General features: G+C 37.4%; 1 protein-coding gene across 2 annotated transcripts in view; it reads right to left on the bottom strand.

Annotated features, from left to right (window-relative positions):
• sema5a (sema domain, seven thrombospondin repeats (type 1 and type 1-like), transmembrane domain (TM) and short cytoplasmic domain, (semaphorin) 5A) overlaps positions 1–16,545 on the bottom strand; it is a 182,683-nt gene that overhangs the window by 10,917 nt on the left and 155,221 nt on the right. For both annotated transcript variants that reach the window (XR_007182444.1, XM_048174264.1), the window contains exons 17-18: positions 7,619–7,828; positions 1,264–1,434 (exon numbers count right to left, since the gene is read on the bottom strand). Coding sequence is in view for 1 of the 2 variants with exons in the window: in XM_048174264.1 (XP_048030221.1) it covers positions 1,264–1,434; positions 7,619–7,828 (381 nt within the window). In the remaining variant the exon portion in view is untranslated. The remainder of the gene's footprint in view (positions 1–1,263; positions 1,435–7,618; positions 7,829–16,545) is intronic.

Genomic DNA, 16,545 nt, shown 5'->3' with positions numbered 1-16,545 from the left:
TATTCACGTATCATTTCCCTCTGATTTTAGGGATAAATTATGGGTAGGGTTAGGTTTAGGGGTAGGAATAGGGTTAGGACAAAATATTTAGACAAGAATGTTGTTCCAGGATCAACAAAATATGCTGATCCAGGAACATGTCTTACTTGGCAAAATCACGGTGACCATATTTTCACTGCGTGAGAACATGTGTGGCGAGAGATCGGCATGGCTTGTCAGACAAAGCAACAGTAACTAAAGGGGGCGGGTTTTTGCGAATGGTCGATTGCACCTTGAAGCTTTTGTGCTCCAATTGGTCACCGTCAAAGATGTGACGGAACCCGTCGTGGAGGACCGGAAAAAAAATGAACATGCTAGCCTTTCTGTCGTGATATTGTGAAGTCAGTTGTCGTCTGCTATGACACACTATAAGAGAAGAAATTATCAATTCTTGCATCACGACAGCCATTGTCATTTACAATTCACAGAAATCTGGCTGATATTGTGTAGTCTGAACCCGCCATTAGATTGTGGCAACATGCAAATTTGCCGTTTAGTGAATTTGGTCCCTGACATGCTTGGCATATTAGACTTTTATTTTCCAGCAGGAAAGGTTAAAATCATGTTATGTGGTTATGGTATGAGTGAACCGATTATCTATTTGGCCTCTTAGCGAATTTAAACCAAACTCTTCAACAGAACCTAAAAAGGTTGAAATTCAGCTTAGGAGAACTTCCACACAGGGTCTTCTGATTAGCATTCCCCTCACTTTTCCCGTCCTCGGTCTCCCGGCTGCACTGTACAGCTATACGCGAGCGTGTAATGAATGGTGTGACAGATAGACCTGAACGCAGCTAATAAAAGGTCACTCCGTAACCTCACTACAGTTCTGGCTAATGGATGGACTGACATTTGAATACAAGCTCTCTTCTCCCATTCACCTTTCCGTGGATCAATGTGCGGGGTTTGACTCCGTCATCAATCGCCTTATCTCGCCCTCCTCTATTGCACTCCCTGCTGCGAGCTTATGCATATTATCTTCGTATCGCAAGCTCGGCTTTACCATTTGCTTTTCTATGAAGTGTGACATTTTGATTTCCTCTTCTTTCATTCCCCCACGGGCCGCTTTAGACACGAGACATGCCGAAAGGAAAGCAGGTACAAGACAAAGGCTTCCTATCCGGAAAAAAGCCATGTAATTTCCTGTTGGAGTCAAGGTGTGAGCGTGTGTGTGTGAGTTCACGTAGGTTGAGTTCATGCACGTGATAAAGTGAGCGTGTGTACCAGGGCAGGGTTGGATGTTACAGAGGGCCTCTTCAGTATGCAAACCCAGGCAGATGTCACCTCCGTAGGCAGGTGGAGGGTTGTTACAGGTGCGTGTGCGCATGTAGTGGCCTCCTCCGCATGTCACCGAGCATTTAGACCAAGGTGACCAGCACGACCAGCTCCCATCCACTGAAAGATAAGGAAAAGAGGACACTCAAATTACTACTACGCTTGTGTCGTGAATAATTTTGGGACTAGAGTCTAGGGACTAGATTTCTTTCAGTAAATAGTGACGAGTGATGAGTGTGATTGCAACTATAAATGTGCAACAATACTTCATATTGATAGTGGCAAGTGTGGATTATATAACACAACCATTTATGGAAAATGATCTGCAAAAACAAGTCATTCAGAAAGCATCAGAACTATTATGCTTTAGATATCAGAACCTATTCAATATTCAGAAATTTGGTGGGGTTGTTACTCATTTCACATTTAAAGAGGTTAGCAAATTATTGCATAACTCATTTACATATGAAACTCTTAAAAGAACACTGGCCTGTTGAAAGAGTGAGAGATGATAAAAATAGTGACATAAAACAATTCCATACTGGGGGAAAAACAGCTTGTTGGCTGGTTTTAGAGAGGATTTTGTACACTTTTCAGCTTAAACCAGCTGTTTTTAGCTGTATTTTTTCCAGCAGGGTTATGGCTGTTTTTGATCATGAAACAATGATTATAAGTCCACTGTGAACCATTTAATTTAAATAGATCCAGGACATTTATGCATCTAGTTCCACAATATGAATAAATGACATCACCCTAGTTATCTCTGATACAATCACTACAATGAAATCATCAGGATTCAAAACAAGCTAAATCCAGATGCTGAGGCTGCTGAGAATCAGGGGGTCGATGAAAAGAGAGGCTGTTCACACAATCTGCTCCGGAGCCCTGCCTCTCCCTCGCGCTCTCACATTGACCCCTGCTCTAATTAATGAGGCTAAACGAACCATCAATTCACTCCCTCCCCTCTTCGGCGAGTGCCAAGCTCAGGGTCATCAACCTCGACAACTGGGGGAACAGAGAACAACTCACAAAATACTACGACTGCCTTAGTGCTAATTAAAGGAAAACAAGCATATAGTGAGTCTCATTTTACATTAGCATTAGCCCTGACAGGTTTGTAGAAGAGGGGTGAGAGAGCTTATGTCACTGACATGAGTAGATTTCGGCTGTTTAGTATGGAATATTAGCTTACTGATTACTGTATACTGCACAGTATAATGCCTACTATTAAAAAACTGTATGCTAAATAGTATACAGTATAAGAAACAAATCCAATTTTATGTTAAAATGTCTTAAAGGGATAGTTCATTCTAAAAATGAAAATTCTGTCATCATTTACTCACCCTAATGTTATTCCAAACCCATAAAACTTAATCTATGAAACACAAAGTAAGATATTTTTAATGAAACCTGAGAGGTTTCTGTCCCTCCATTGAAAGTCCAGATAACGATGAATCTATACTGTATGAATCGAGTGGTTTAATTCTATGGAATCCAAGTCTTGTGAAGAGACATGATCACTTTATATGATGAACAGATTTATTTAGGCTTGTGTTCACATATAAACACACACTTATATGTGCGTCACATCGCTGTATAGAGCAAACCTCATTGGTTCTTCTGAATCACGCATAAATGTTTGAGCTTCTGTGTTTACAATGTGTGGTGTGCTCTATGTATGTGTGTCAATCAATGTTTCCTGTCTCTTCACAAGAATTGGATTAAACCGCTTGGTTCATATGGATTTTCCAATGCCTTTAAGACCCTTTTGAATCTTGAAAGGTTTGGTTAGCTAGGCTTTCAATAAAGGGACATAAAACTCTCAGGTTTCATTAAAAATATCTTCATTTGTGTTCTGAAGATTAATCGGAGTCTTATGGGTTTGGACAACATGAGGGTGAGTAAATGATGACAGAATTTTCATTTTTGGGTGAACTATCCCTTTAACTTTTGGCAGGAGTCAAGGTTAGCCTAGTTAGCATTAGGGTTGTCAAAAGTACCAACTTCTGTACCAAGATGGTACTGAAATTTTAAAAGTGTGACGATACCAGCATTTCCCCCTAGCATTTTGAGCGCTGCTAAGTGGACACCTCTGATTGGCCATTGTGTTCACATACTCAGTCCGTCTATCAGTGAATATATTATGGATCCGCTGATAGATGCCTGCTTCCAAACGCTCCCGTGTGAGCTGCTGGTATTGTCACATTTTTAAAGGTGCCATCGAATGAAAAATTGAAGAGTTCAGTACATGGAAATGACATACAGTGAGTCTCAAACACCATTGTTTCCTCCTTGTTATGTAAATCTCATTTGTTTAAAAGACCTCCGAAAAACAGGCGAATCTCAACATAACACCGACTGTTACGTAACAGTCGGGATCATTAATATGTACGCCCCCAATATTTGCATATGCCAGCTCATGTTCAAGACATTACACAAGGGCAAAACGTCTGGATGTGCACAGCTGAATCATCAGACTAGGTAAGCAAGCAAAAACAATAGAGAAAACTGGCAGATGGAGCAATAATAACTGACATGATCCATGATAACATGATATTTTTAGTGATATTTTTAAATTGTCTTTCTAAATGTTTCGTTAGCATGTTGCTAATGTATTGTTAAATGTGGTTAAATGTGGTTAGTTACCATCGTTTCTTACTATATTCACAGAGACAAGAGAGCCGTCGTTATTTTCATTTTTAAACACTTGCAGTCTGTATAATTCATAAACACAACTTCATTCTTTATAAATCTCTCCAACAGTGTGTAATGTTAGCTTTAGCTACGGAGCACAGCCTCAAACTCATTCAGAATCAAATGTAAACATACAAATAAATACTATACTTACAGGAATTGATGCATGCATGCAGCATGAATGATGAACACTTTGTAAAGATCCATTTTGAGGGTTATATTAGCTGTGTGAACTTTGTTTATGCTGGTTAAGGCAGTCAAGAGCTCGGGGGCGGGGGAGCACGAGATTTAAAGGGTCTGCGCACTGAATCGGTGCATATATAATTATGGCTCAAAATAGGCAGTTAAAAAAATGAATAAAAAAAAAATCTATGGGGTATTTTGAGCTGAAACTTCACAGACACGTTCAGGGGACACCTTAGACTTATATTACATCTTGTTAAAACTGGTTCTAGGGCACCTTTAAAATTTCAGTACCGCCTTGGTACAGAAGTTGGTACTAGTTAGCATGAATCTTTCTCCACTGAAAGTCATTAAATATTAGCCATTTACACTGACAAAACAGGATTTTTCCAAGTAAGATTAGGGGTGTCGCAATATACCGGTATTAGCGATAACCATGATATTTAAAAACTGAAATACTGATATCATGTTTATACTACACATATGATAATGTAAATATTTCATAAAATGGGAAAAAGAAGACAATTGCAGAGTGTAACTTATATGTCAGAGGAAAGCAAGACACTTGCCAGTGTTGCTCGCCAGTGTTGGAGATTTTTGGATTTAGTAAAAAAGACACCCCAGTCTGCAGGAAGTGCCAATCAACAGTAAGTTCTTTTTGTATGCTTTTGTACAGTTATGGTTACAAACGGTCTCTCTGCCTCCCTGTACTCATACTTAGAGTGTGATTCATTGGCCAAAAACAGAGAAAACACAAAATAAAGTTAAAGATGAATTTAATGAATTTATCTTTTTTTAAATTTCTATAGATATTGCTATCATACTGTTATTGTGAATTGAAAGGTCAAATTTACTTTTTCTTGTCTGTGGCCTTTGACGTCACAGCTCAGGATAGTTGCTAGTGAAGGTTTTATGACTCACTGTATTTCACATAATTGGTGAAAAAATAGAAAAGGTAACTTCTTTAAAAGGTGTATATAAACCAAATATTGTATTTTACCATGTATTATAACTTCTCTATTGCAAAAAAATGACAAATCAGCTCATGTCGCCCACTGTGTGGCCGGCGACAAGAAAAGATTCATTCGTTTCAGAGCCGCAACAACAACAACCATGAGACCTCTGTCTGTCTGTCTCAAAACAAAATAATGCATTTCAAAGGTCTGACTTTGAACGTATAAAGATTTAGCTAGGCAGAAGGAACCAATAAAAGACAGTGAGAATATTGGTCACAGACAAGCTCCAGTTCAAAGACGCTTATGAAGGTATAGAGCAATTTGATGTGTTCTTTTCCAAGCTTCCTGCTGGGATACGCTTGATGAAAGTCATCTGTATTATTCTGTCGTCTGTACAAAGAAGCTATTGAATCTAAGCTCTACTAAGATGTTTTATTGGAAGTTGACAAGAACTGAATTAACTTAGTGAAGTGCAGAGCAGAGTTACTGATCGACAGTGCGCTCAGTTTGCTGTACAATTTATCTGCCAATTTTATGAAATTTGCGCAGTGATTCCTGATATGTTGGCAATTATTCCTGTAGAGAAAAACATCAATAAGGCTAATCAGGTCTTAAAACCTCTGGAGGTCTTTGTTAATGAAGCAGTCCCGCTGGTCTTGCTACTGTCACTTTACAGGAAATATGTGATTTCCTGTTAGAAAACAGCTGCTGTAAAATTAAGACTGAGCAGCAATTAGTTTTCCAGCATATCATGAAGAGAGACTGCAAGACTCTATAAACTACAGTCTGCCCTGCTTTGATGGTTTGGGGTGACATTCATCTCCAAAAACAAGGCTATTGATTAATTAGGATCGCAAAACAAATTCTGCATTGCCTGATTGTGTCTTGCTCATCGTTAGGTATCATAAAATACTCAAGAAGCACATTTCCATTTAGAAAGCATATTTCCAGACACACATAATGATGAGCACTCATTTAATTAGAGAGCTTTTCCCCTCCTTCAACTTTAGAGAGGGTGTACACCATTGTCACCAGCCTTTTAATGACTGAATCCTGCCTTCCCGTCGCTGCCGGTGTAATTAGCCTGAAATGTGATTACACACAACGATGCCACAGAGATTTCTCTCCATTTCCGCCGGCAAATTGGGGTCCTCGCACCTTAAAACAGGGAGATTGTCCTCCATTCATACAAATACTGCACGAGAAAGTGGGTTACCTCTTCTTTATTGTTTGTAGATGCCTGACTTTTCTTTTTTATTCCCTACACACCAGAAACAGACTGAAGGAGGACAGTTTGCATGATTGTCTCCACATTCCCAAAGAAGCTTTCAGTTATTTGGCCGTTCTTTTTTAAAAGAACCTTTTTTTTTTTCTTAGAGTGAAGAACATTTTAATAAGCTAAAGAACCTTTTTCTATGGAAAGATTGCAAGGTTCTCCGTGGAACCACAGATGCCAATAAAGAACCTTTATTTTTAAAGTGCATGAAATATATTAACATTTGAAGAGAGAATGGATAACTCTTTATTATATTTGTGTTGTTTGATAGTCTTCAAAGTAAACATAATATATGAATGTAGCTCTTACTGTCTGTTTTCCTTTTCCAACAAATAGGAGCTGAGCCAGATGATATGTTAACCTCTTTGAGATGTTTTTCCACTAAGCCGAACTATGATATAACTGACTACCCTACTACATAACCGGTACACAAAAAACACACATTTCTGTCCTAATTCTAGCATGAGAATTTATTTTAACATCTAAAAAAATTAATTTATCACAAGCTGGTTTTGACGAAAGTTTTTTTTTTTTTTTTTTACATATGTAATGAATACAATTTATAGTTATCAATTCATTTAATTTTACACAACTGGAGAAAAGCTGACAAAATTACACCACCATTCAAAATTTTGGGGTCAATAGGATTTTTTAAAGAAATTAATACTTTTATTCAGCAAGGATGCGTTAAAGTAAACAAAAGTGGCAGTAAATACTTTCATAATGTTACAAAACATTTCTACTTCAAATAAATGCTGTTCTGAAAAATGTATCACAGGTTTTCAACAGCTCAGCTGTTTTCAACATTGATAATAATAAGAAATTCACATATAAGAATGATTTCTGAAGGATCATGTGACATTGAAGACCGAGGACGAGGTAATGGCTTTGCCATAACAGGAGTAAATTTCATTTTAAAATATATTAAAATAGAAAACAGTTCTTTTAAACTGTAAGAATATTTTACAATATCATTTTGCGAACATAAGTGACATCTTTCAAAAGCATTTAAAAAACTTACCGAACCCAAACTTTTGAAAAGTAGTGTACAGCAAAATGTATAGTTATCATTTCAAATATATGACATTTATAAATATCATTTAATTGCAGACACCTGACAGTGACAACTCCAGTGCCTGGAGAAGCAGTGTGTCACAAAAATATGAATGGAAAACATTGGAGAAGGGAAACTAACCTGGACATGGTGTAGTATTGCACTCCTGGAACTCCTGGGCCGGCCCGAGGCAGGTGATTCCCCCATATTTGGGTTTGGGGTTGGAGCAGGTGCGTTTGCGATTTCGGACACCTGAGCTGCAATCCCGACTACACTGGCTCCAAGGGCCCCAAGTGGACCAACCTCCATTTACTGTCAATCCAGTGATACGTCCAGAACGCAGCAAATCTCCTAAAACAACAATAAAACCAAACAACAAATGGGCCAGTTAGCATTAACCTCATTAGACATACAGTACAGATGTACTACAGAGTCATGGGAATTTGATGCTCTTAAACCCTGAAGGTGATGCTTTTTGAGCAATGTTACTGAGCGATGTTGCTTGGGTATTTCCCATTCAGAATGGCGATCTAAAGTATTCAGATAGAAATTTGTTGTCCATTCTCAATGGGAAAGTGCCCAATCAACATCGCCCAGCAACACTGCTCAAAAAGTTGCCCTGTGTATCATTATCTTGACAGGGTTTTCAATTTCAGAATTTCAACAAACATTTGAATCCATACCACCTGAATTGTTTTTCAATAGATCGGGAAGCAAATTGAATTCTCTCTTTCATAGTTACTGATATCATTCACAACTATTACTATGCATCTGAACATTTATCTTATCATACAGAGTGTTTTTGCTGCAGAGTACCTGTCTGCACTGTGACCTCTGTGTTTGTACCTCTGACCTTGAGGTAGATTCATCTGTGACAGTCCTTCTGAGCCACAGCCATTTATCCATTCTGAGCAGGCAGTAAAGCTACATGGGTCGACCTATAATCTCTCCAGCACCAGAGCACACAGCCCTCTCAAAGGTAATAGACTACTTCATAATCTACTCACACCTCAAAGTGGGGCGCCCAGCTCTGATGGCTAATGGCAGGGGACCACAGGTGTCAGTGCATGCTGGACCCACAGGTAAACAAACCATGCTGCGTTCAATGACTTTGACCAAGAAATGACTGACTATATTGATTTTACCAAAGTATAAAGTCATATTGTGGAATTGGATTTTGACTTTGCTATGCTTGCTGGTTGTTAAGATGCAAAGCACAAATTAAATGCGATTAAATACTTTGAAAAAGTCCGAGCTAAAGCATACTCTCTGAACTTTCCCGACTCAGATTCTGTGATACGTCAGACAATAAGATCAGTGGTACATCTGCTGAGCGAGACGGGTGGCATTATATCCTGCACAATCAAGAAAATGAATAGCTCTTGTGGATTAAGAGTGTGGCTTTTACGCTATTCCCCAGAGCTGTCGTAAACTGTCTAGCGGTCACCAGCGCTTATTAAAAGTTAGGGGGTGGGCAATTAGAATCGACTCCCTGATGGGTCTGCGTAGTGGGTGGTTAACGCCAATGCAAATACATATAATTACCGTGACATACAGCGTTGCAGCGTCACAAGAGGTAACTGAGAAACAAATGGCCAACTGAACAGTGTGGGGTGCTCATAAATAGCAGGGTTTAAAAGTCTGAGAACTATTTAATTTCATAATATCTTATGTAATACGTTCTTATCTTCAAAAATGGCTAGATGGAGGGAAAAAAATAGGGCAGGATACTAGATGTGACAACAGACAAAGATGCCCTCAAAAGTTTGGGGTCTTTTTTTTATGTTTTTGAAAGAAGTCTTCATTAAAACTGCATTTATTTATCAGAAATAGTAAAAACAGTAATATTATAAAATATTATTAGTCTAATATAATGTCTTTAGGCTTGTGTCTGTTTCTCCTTAAAGGATTAGTTCACTTCAGAATTAAAATTTCCTTATAATTTACTCACCCCCATGTCATCCAAGATGTTTTTTTTTTTTTTTCTTCATCGAAAAGAAATTATGGGTTTTGAAGAAAACATTCCAGAATATAGTGGACTTCACTGGGGTACAAATGGTTGATGGTCCAAATTGCAGTTTCAGTGCAGCTTCAAAGCGCTCTACGTGATCCCAGACGAGGAATAAGGGTCTTATCTAGCGAAACGATCGGTCATTTTCTAAAAAAAAAATAAAAATGTATATACTTTTTAACCACAAATGCTCATCGCGTGACCTTTACAGCAGGATTACGTAATGCGTGGCACATCGCAGAGCTAGAGCAAGATGAGCATTTGTGGTTAAAAAGTATATACAATTTTATTTTTTAATTTTGTTTTTTAAATCACCAATCGTTTTGCTAGATAACACCCTTTCAGATGTGACTTTTGGGCCTGACTGTAAAAGGTTGAGACCAGAATCACTAACAGTGAGATTTTCTATTTTGTATCCAAGGACATGTGTGTGTAATGCAGCACAGAGAAATTTGCCAACTGAGATCCTAAGGTCTGCAGAATCTGACACTGAGTGGGATTCTAACTGATGGCAGATCTGTGGGGAACCGACAGTAAATAGCCTTGGAGATATCAGGCGGTTCTCAGAGAAAAGGAGGAGGAAAGAAAGGAGAAAGACCGATAGACAGAGATGGAGAGAGAGAGAGAGCCATCCTTGCAGCACGGTATTTAGATGAGAAAATAGTGCTAAAGTCACATGCTAAAATGATGTGCTATTGTTTCAGAGATAAATGAAAGCATCACTCATATCCAAATTACAAACCTGGGCCATCATCAGTTACGGCCTCTGGCTTATACTGCAGAAGAAACTCAAGGTTTTAAGACAAGTAGCCTGACTGTTAGGCAGCATTTTCACTCTAGCCACTGCCATTACTCCAGCAAACAAATAGACATAATGGTGCATGTATTGATTTTTATTGTACTGAAGGTTAAGCGTTAAACACTTGCACTTGTGCTTTCTAAAAGAAAAATGGTGCTGTATTGTAAAGCTAGCTAAAGAATTCAGCCTGATGAACTTGTTCTCAAGACACTTTACTTGTTTCTCTTTACAATTTGGGCAGGAGCATTGCCTTTCGTTGAAAAATAACATCTGATAATTTCTCTTCAGATAACAACTTTTCATTTGTGGGAAGCAAGCCTCTGTATCTTTAATAATCTCAGAGGACGGAACTTATAAATTCTGGTAAATTAACTGATGACCATCAAAGGATTAAACAAATACATCCAACATTTTGTCAATGAAAGTGATGTTGTTATCTGACAATGAATTATATTTTTATTCAGGTTAATCTATTTATTATAATTAAGTAAACTGACTGCAGATCACTAAGCAAAGCTCCTGAATCGGTGTGTAAATAACGGCCAGCTGCTGCCGACACTGATAATTTCTTTAATTTGCTCCTAAAAAAAGACAGCGGAGAAATCAAGGAACCTTATCTGCACAAAGCTGATTTAAATTGGCCTAATAAAAAAACTGACATCAAATATATTTCCAATCTGAAAATGTCAGCCAGGGCTGATACTACTGATCTTATTTCTTTCCTAATGTTGATATTAAGCAGAGAAAGAGGCTCAGACCTCAAAGACTTGACAACATACACATGATTTCTACCTGACAAAGCCAAGGTGACTTCCAGAGACCTGCAAACTCAATTCATCTACACACAGCTGAATGTCCTTGTACTTTTCTAAGTACATTTTATAAAAAAAGTTGTAAATTTTAACATAATACACACACTTTGTTTAAAAAAATTGGTATTAGCTAAACTACTAAGCTAATCGAATTAATAAAGCGTTAACATTTTCCATTTTAGCGTCTTAACCAAATTATAATTCATAAATGCAAAGATGTTGGTTGAAAGAGCTACTTTTCACTCATTCACACATGGATTTGTTCTTAACTATGTTCAAACGTTAATGGGTAATATTTTCTATATATTACCTATTAAGCCACAGCAGAAATGTTGTGCGTCTCCATTGTTTCAAACCTTTATGACTTTCTTTTGTGAAACAGAGAAGATATTTTGAAGAATGCTGGTAACCAAACTGTTTTGGTTACCATTTACTTCCGTTGTATGAAAAAAAAATAAAAAATACTGAGACATTTCTCAAATTATCTTCTTTTATATTCCACAGAAGAAAGAAAGTCATAGAAATGTGAAACAACATGAGGGTGAGTAAATAATGATGATAGAACTTTCATTTTTGGACAAACTACCTTTAAGTAAGCAATAAGGTACAAGAGCTGAAGGCCGTGACTTATTCACGATACAGCACTACCCTTATTGCTCTTATAAAACGGTTACCACACAATACAAATATTAAATACAAAAAAATATGTATCAATAAAACTTTCATGAAAACTTTTCCTTCCACTGGAAAAGATGTCCTTGACTGTGAAGAGCAACAGAAGTTACATTTTCATGCCATTAGATGGCAGCAAAGACTGTCTTTATGAGTGTGTCAGTCAGTAGCGAAGACTTTTACATTGAAAAGATTGAATTGTTTTGAAAATGGAACAAGACGCAACTGACAAATGCTTTGACTAACGACTGTCAGTCAAGGGAAAACCCCTTAACTGTTAAAAGGACAAGATAATACATCAAACATTTAAACTGATTTTTTATTATGAACATAGGACTTACCTGAAGGAAAATGCTAAATCTGAATGCAGGTAATAAACTCGCTCACTCAGTTTACGTTGCTAAGAGTGGTTGCTAAGGGTGTTGTGTAGTGATACACAGAACCGTTGGGTGAAGCGGTCATAGCCGTGTTTTATCGTGAATAAAACACAGCTATTGACCAATCAGAATAAAGGACAGGAACTAACCATTTTATTAAACCCATTTAAAACCCATTCATCTCATGGCATTACTTGATTATAATTGCAGTGTAAATGCATTCACGCCACCTCTGAGCAGCAATAAACAGCCAAATTTAATGTGCGATTAATTAGCGATTAATTTGATTAATTATCCAGCACATCATGTAATGAATTAGATAAAAAAATTTAAAGGTGCCGTAGAACGCATTTTCAAAAGATGTAATATAAGTCTAAGGTGTCCCCTGAATGTGTCTGTGAAGTTTCAGCTCAAAATACCCCATATATATATTTTTTTATTCATTTTATTTTGGGGCATCATTAAATATGCGCCGATTCAGCGCGCAGCCCCTTTAAATTCTCGTGCTCCCCGCCCCCCAGGCTTGCGACTGCCTTAAACAGCATAAACAAAGTTCAGTCTTATCTCTGTGAATACAGTAAGAAATGATGGTAACTTTAACCACATTTAACAGCAACATGCTAATGAAAGATTTAGAAAGACAATTTACAAATATCACTAAAAATATCAAGATATCATGGATCATGGTCAGTTATTATTGCTCCATCTGCCATTTTTCGCTATTGTCCTTGCTTGCTTACCTAGTCTGATGATTCAGCTGTGCACATCCAGACGTCCTGCCCTTGTCTAATGCTTGAACATGAGCTGGCATATGCAAATATTGGGGGCGTACATATTAATGATCCCGACTATTACGTAACAGTCTGTGTTATGTTGAGATTCGCCTGTTCTTCGGAGGTCTTTTAAACAAATGAGATTTATATAAGAAGGAGGAAACAATGGCATTTGAGACTCTGTATGTCATTTCCATGTACTGAACTCTTATTATTTAACTATACCAAGGTAAATTCAATTTTCCATTCTATGGCACCTTTAATCGCTTTCATAAGCCACCTCTCCCCAATTAGATGTATTTTTCATAAATGTAGAATCATTTTTAGAACAAAAGTTATTGATGAATCATGATCCATGAATGATGAAATCATACGCATATTTCATGCACAAAGTTGTGCGTATGTGCATTTAGTGATCGAGTTTAAAACCCTTGATGTAACAACATACAGTTATTCCACCATTTTAGATTTTCCCACATGAACTCTATGCAATGAGATGCTGTGCTTTATCACACTCTCCTCACACAGGCATGGCTTACAGATTCAAATCGATATGGGCCAGCCGAGACGTGAGGCTAAATCTTGGGCAAGTGGCAGCCCATTCATTTCAGAACTCATCTTCCCTTGTGGCTTCACTGACATCAACACACATCTTTAGTGTGGAGGTGATTATGGGACTAGGCCTCCTCTGTACGATATGCAGTAAGTTAACAACTGTCCAAAAGCCCTTAGAAGAAACATCTGTCATGACAGGCCATGCAGCAGTATAGCTGGGTGCTTCAAGCTAAATAATGGTTGAAATGCAGGAATTAATCATGTCTATGCTGAGCACTTAATATTTATGCATTATACTGATGCAGCACTGATGAATCATATAAGAGTCTGTAAATGGTGCTAGAGCCCTAAACATTACCTAAGTGTTTGTGTATATGGATGTATGTGTGTGTGTGTAAAGAATTATCTTATGTTCAACAAGGCTGCACTTATTAAAAATACAGTAAAACATTAATATTGTGGATTGTGCTGATTTGCTGCTGTTACATGTTTTCTGTTTGTTTAGATTTTTATGTTTTATTTCTAGTTTCCTGTTTCTTGTGTCTAGTTTTGTAGTCCCTTTGTTTCATTGATTTCCCTTGATTGTATCCGCAGGTGCTTCTTGTTACCTTGTTATCTTGTCTGTATATACTACCCTTGTGTTTCTCATGTTGTTTGTCAAGTCTTTTCCTTCGATGGCTGTTTTGTTGGTGTCATTTTTTATTGTTTCAATAAAAATAAGTTCCAATAGATGCTCTGCTCCTTGTGTTTTTGGTTGTTTTGTTAAAAAATGATTACTGCAATTGGATCCTACTCTCTGGATTTCCTAGTTCACCAAACGTGACAGCGGCTCAATAAATATTTCTTATTATTATCAATGTTAAAAAACAGTTGTGCTTGCTTAAAGGCTTAAATGTGTCTATGAAGTTTCAGCTCAAAAATACCCCATGGATTTTATTATAATACCATGTTTCAACTGCCTATTTTTGGATGGGAGAAAAAATGCGCTAATTTGGTGTGTGTACCTTTAAATGCAAATGAGCTTGTACTTCCGAAACCCCAAGCTTGAGATTCCAATACACTGAGACATAAATAATACAGCAGAAGCTCACACAGCAAATATAACTCTCAAAATAGATCATTACAAACTGTTTGTGGATGTTTGCTAACATTAGATTCTGAATGAGTTTGCATGCTGCATGGCTAACGTGGCTAAAGCTTCACACTGTTGAAGACACTCAATAAGAATGAAGATGCGTTTATGAATTATACAGAATGCAAGAGTTTTCAAGTTAAAAAAGAAAATAACAACATGGCTCTGGTCTCTGTGAATACTGTAAGAAACAATATTAACTATAGCCACATTTAACATTACATTAGCAACGTGCTAACGAAACACATTTAGAAAGACAATTTGCAAACATCAGGAAATGTATGAAACTGGATCATGAAAAGTTGGTATTGATCCATCTTTGAGAATTAACTTCTGTGCAAATCCTCTGTTTTACTGACCCTCGTGTGCAAAGCAGTCTGGTGTAAAATGATTTGCACATATTGGTATATGAATTTATCTGGACACATTCCCTTCATAAATAAAATTACACCATTGCATCCTTAGTGGCTCAGATGCCAGGAGATTAGGAGGCTCATGTTTACTATTATAACCATTAACAGATCAGTGATAATGTTTACATAGCTAAAACATATCACAAGCTCAGGGACGGTCGTTCTTAAGCGTTGCTGTCCTGCAGAGTTTTGCTCCGACCCAATTCACCTTCCTTCACGTAGCTTTAGTAATCCTGAAGACATTCAAATGTGTTGTAGCTAAACTGTGCAGGACAGCTGCACTCCAGGACCAGTGTAACCGGTACACCGTCGTCGCTTGCGAAAACAAAATGGTGGAAACATACAGATTAAGGGGTGGTAATATTATAATAAGATCCTCGTCCTCCGTCACAAGGGGAGCGAAATCTGAACAGCTCTTTTTTTCATATGCTTGCAGAGAAAGGCTTACCAAAGCAAAGTTACTGGGTTGTGCTTTTTCACATTTTCTGGGTTGGTAGATGCACCAGGGACCCGATTATAGCACTTAAATACAGATATTTTCATGATATGTCCCCTTTAATATTTATAAAAACAGCATTTATTTGAAATAAGTGAAGTGACGTGTAGCCAAGTATGGTGTCCCATACTCAGAATTTGTGCTCTGCATTTTACTCATGCAGGTGCACACACACAGCAGTGAGTATTGAACACACACACCCCCAGAGCAGTGGGCAGCCATTTTGTTGCAGCACCCGGGGAGTGATTGGGGGTTAGGTACCTTGCTCAATGTCACCTCAGTTGTGGGTAATGAAGAAAGTGCTGTCCATTCACTCCCCCACCTATATTTCCTGCACTCTAAAAACTAATTCAGGGGACCTTTAGTCATTACTTAAATATATATATTGTTGTGAAATAAAAAATCAAGTTCTGAAATGCTGTTAGACTTTTTACTTGTAATTGTTATTTTATTGAGCTTGGATGACACACAAATTATGCCTATTGATTTGATATACTATCATGACTTGTCATAGTTTATCAAAAATGTATTTAATTTTAAGTTCTGTTAATGTAAAATACAATCTGATGACGTGTAAATGTGTTTCATTGTTTTGAGTTGTATGAACACTTCTTTTAACTGGGCTGGGATTTATATTTCCCATCATGCTTTGCCCATGGCACTTGAAAGGGAGAGTAAATGCTAAAATTAAGTGTTATATAATGTTTTTTGCACAAGATTAATGGTAAGGGAGATTTAGCAGTAATTAGGGTTTTGTTATGCTAATTTAGAAGAGTTAATGTGTTAATGTGGGTTTTTGGAGAGTTACCATCATGGTGACAAGCGGTGCTTGGTAAGATCATGTTACTTAGAAATGCAGTTTTATTGTGTCCAAAAAGTGTCTTCACCTTACTTAAAACAATATGTTGGATCAACTTAAATAGTTGCATTCATGTTGACAATTATTAAGTTCATGTTACTTAGATATGTGTTTTTATTGTGGCAAAAAAACATCTTCACCTTACTTAAAACATTATGTTGGTTCAACT

The sequence above is a fragment of the Megalobrama amblycephala genome, linkage group LG22 (genome assembly GCF_018812025.1).
Source record: "Megalobrama amblycephala isolate DHTTF-2021 linkage group LG22, ASM1881202v1, whole genome shotgun sequence".
Lineage (NCBI taxonomy): Eukaryota > Metazoa > Chordata > Actinopteri > Cypriniformes > Xenocyprididae > Megalobrama > Megalobrama amblycephala.
The sequence above is the reverse complement of the archived record's forward strand: the minus strand, read 5'-3'. Positions and strand labels throughout refer to the sequence as shown.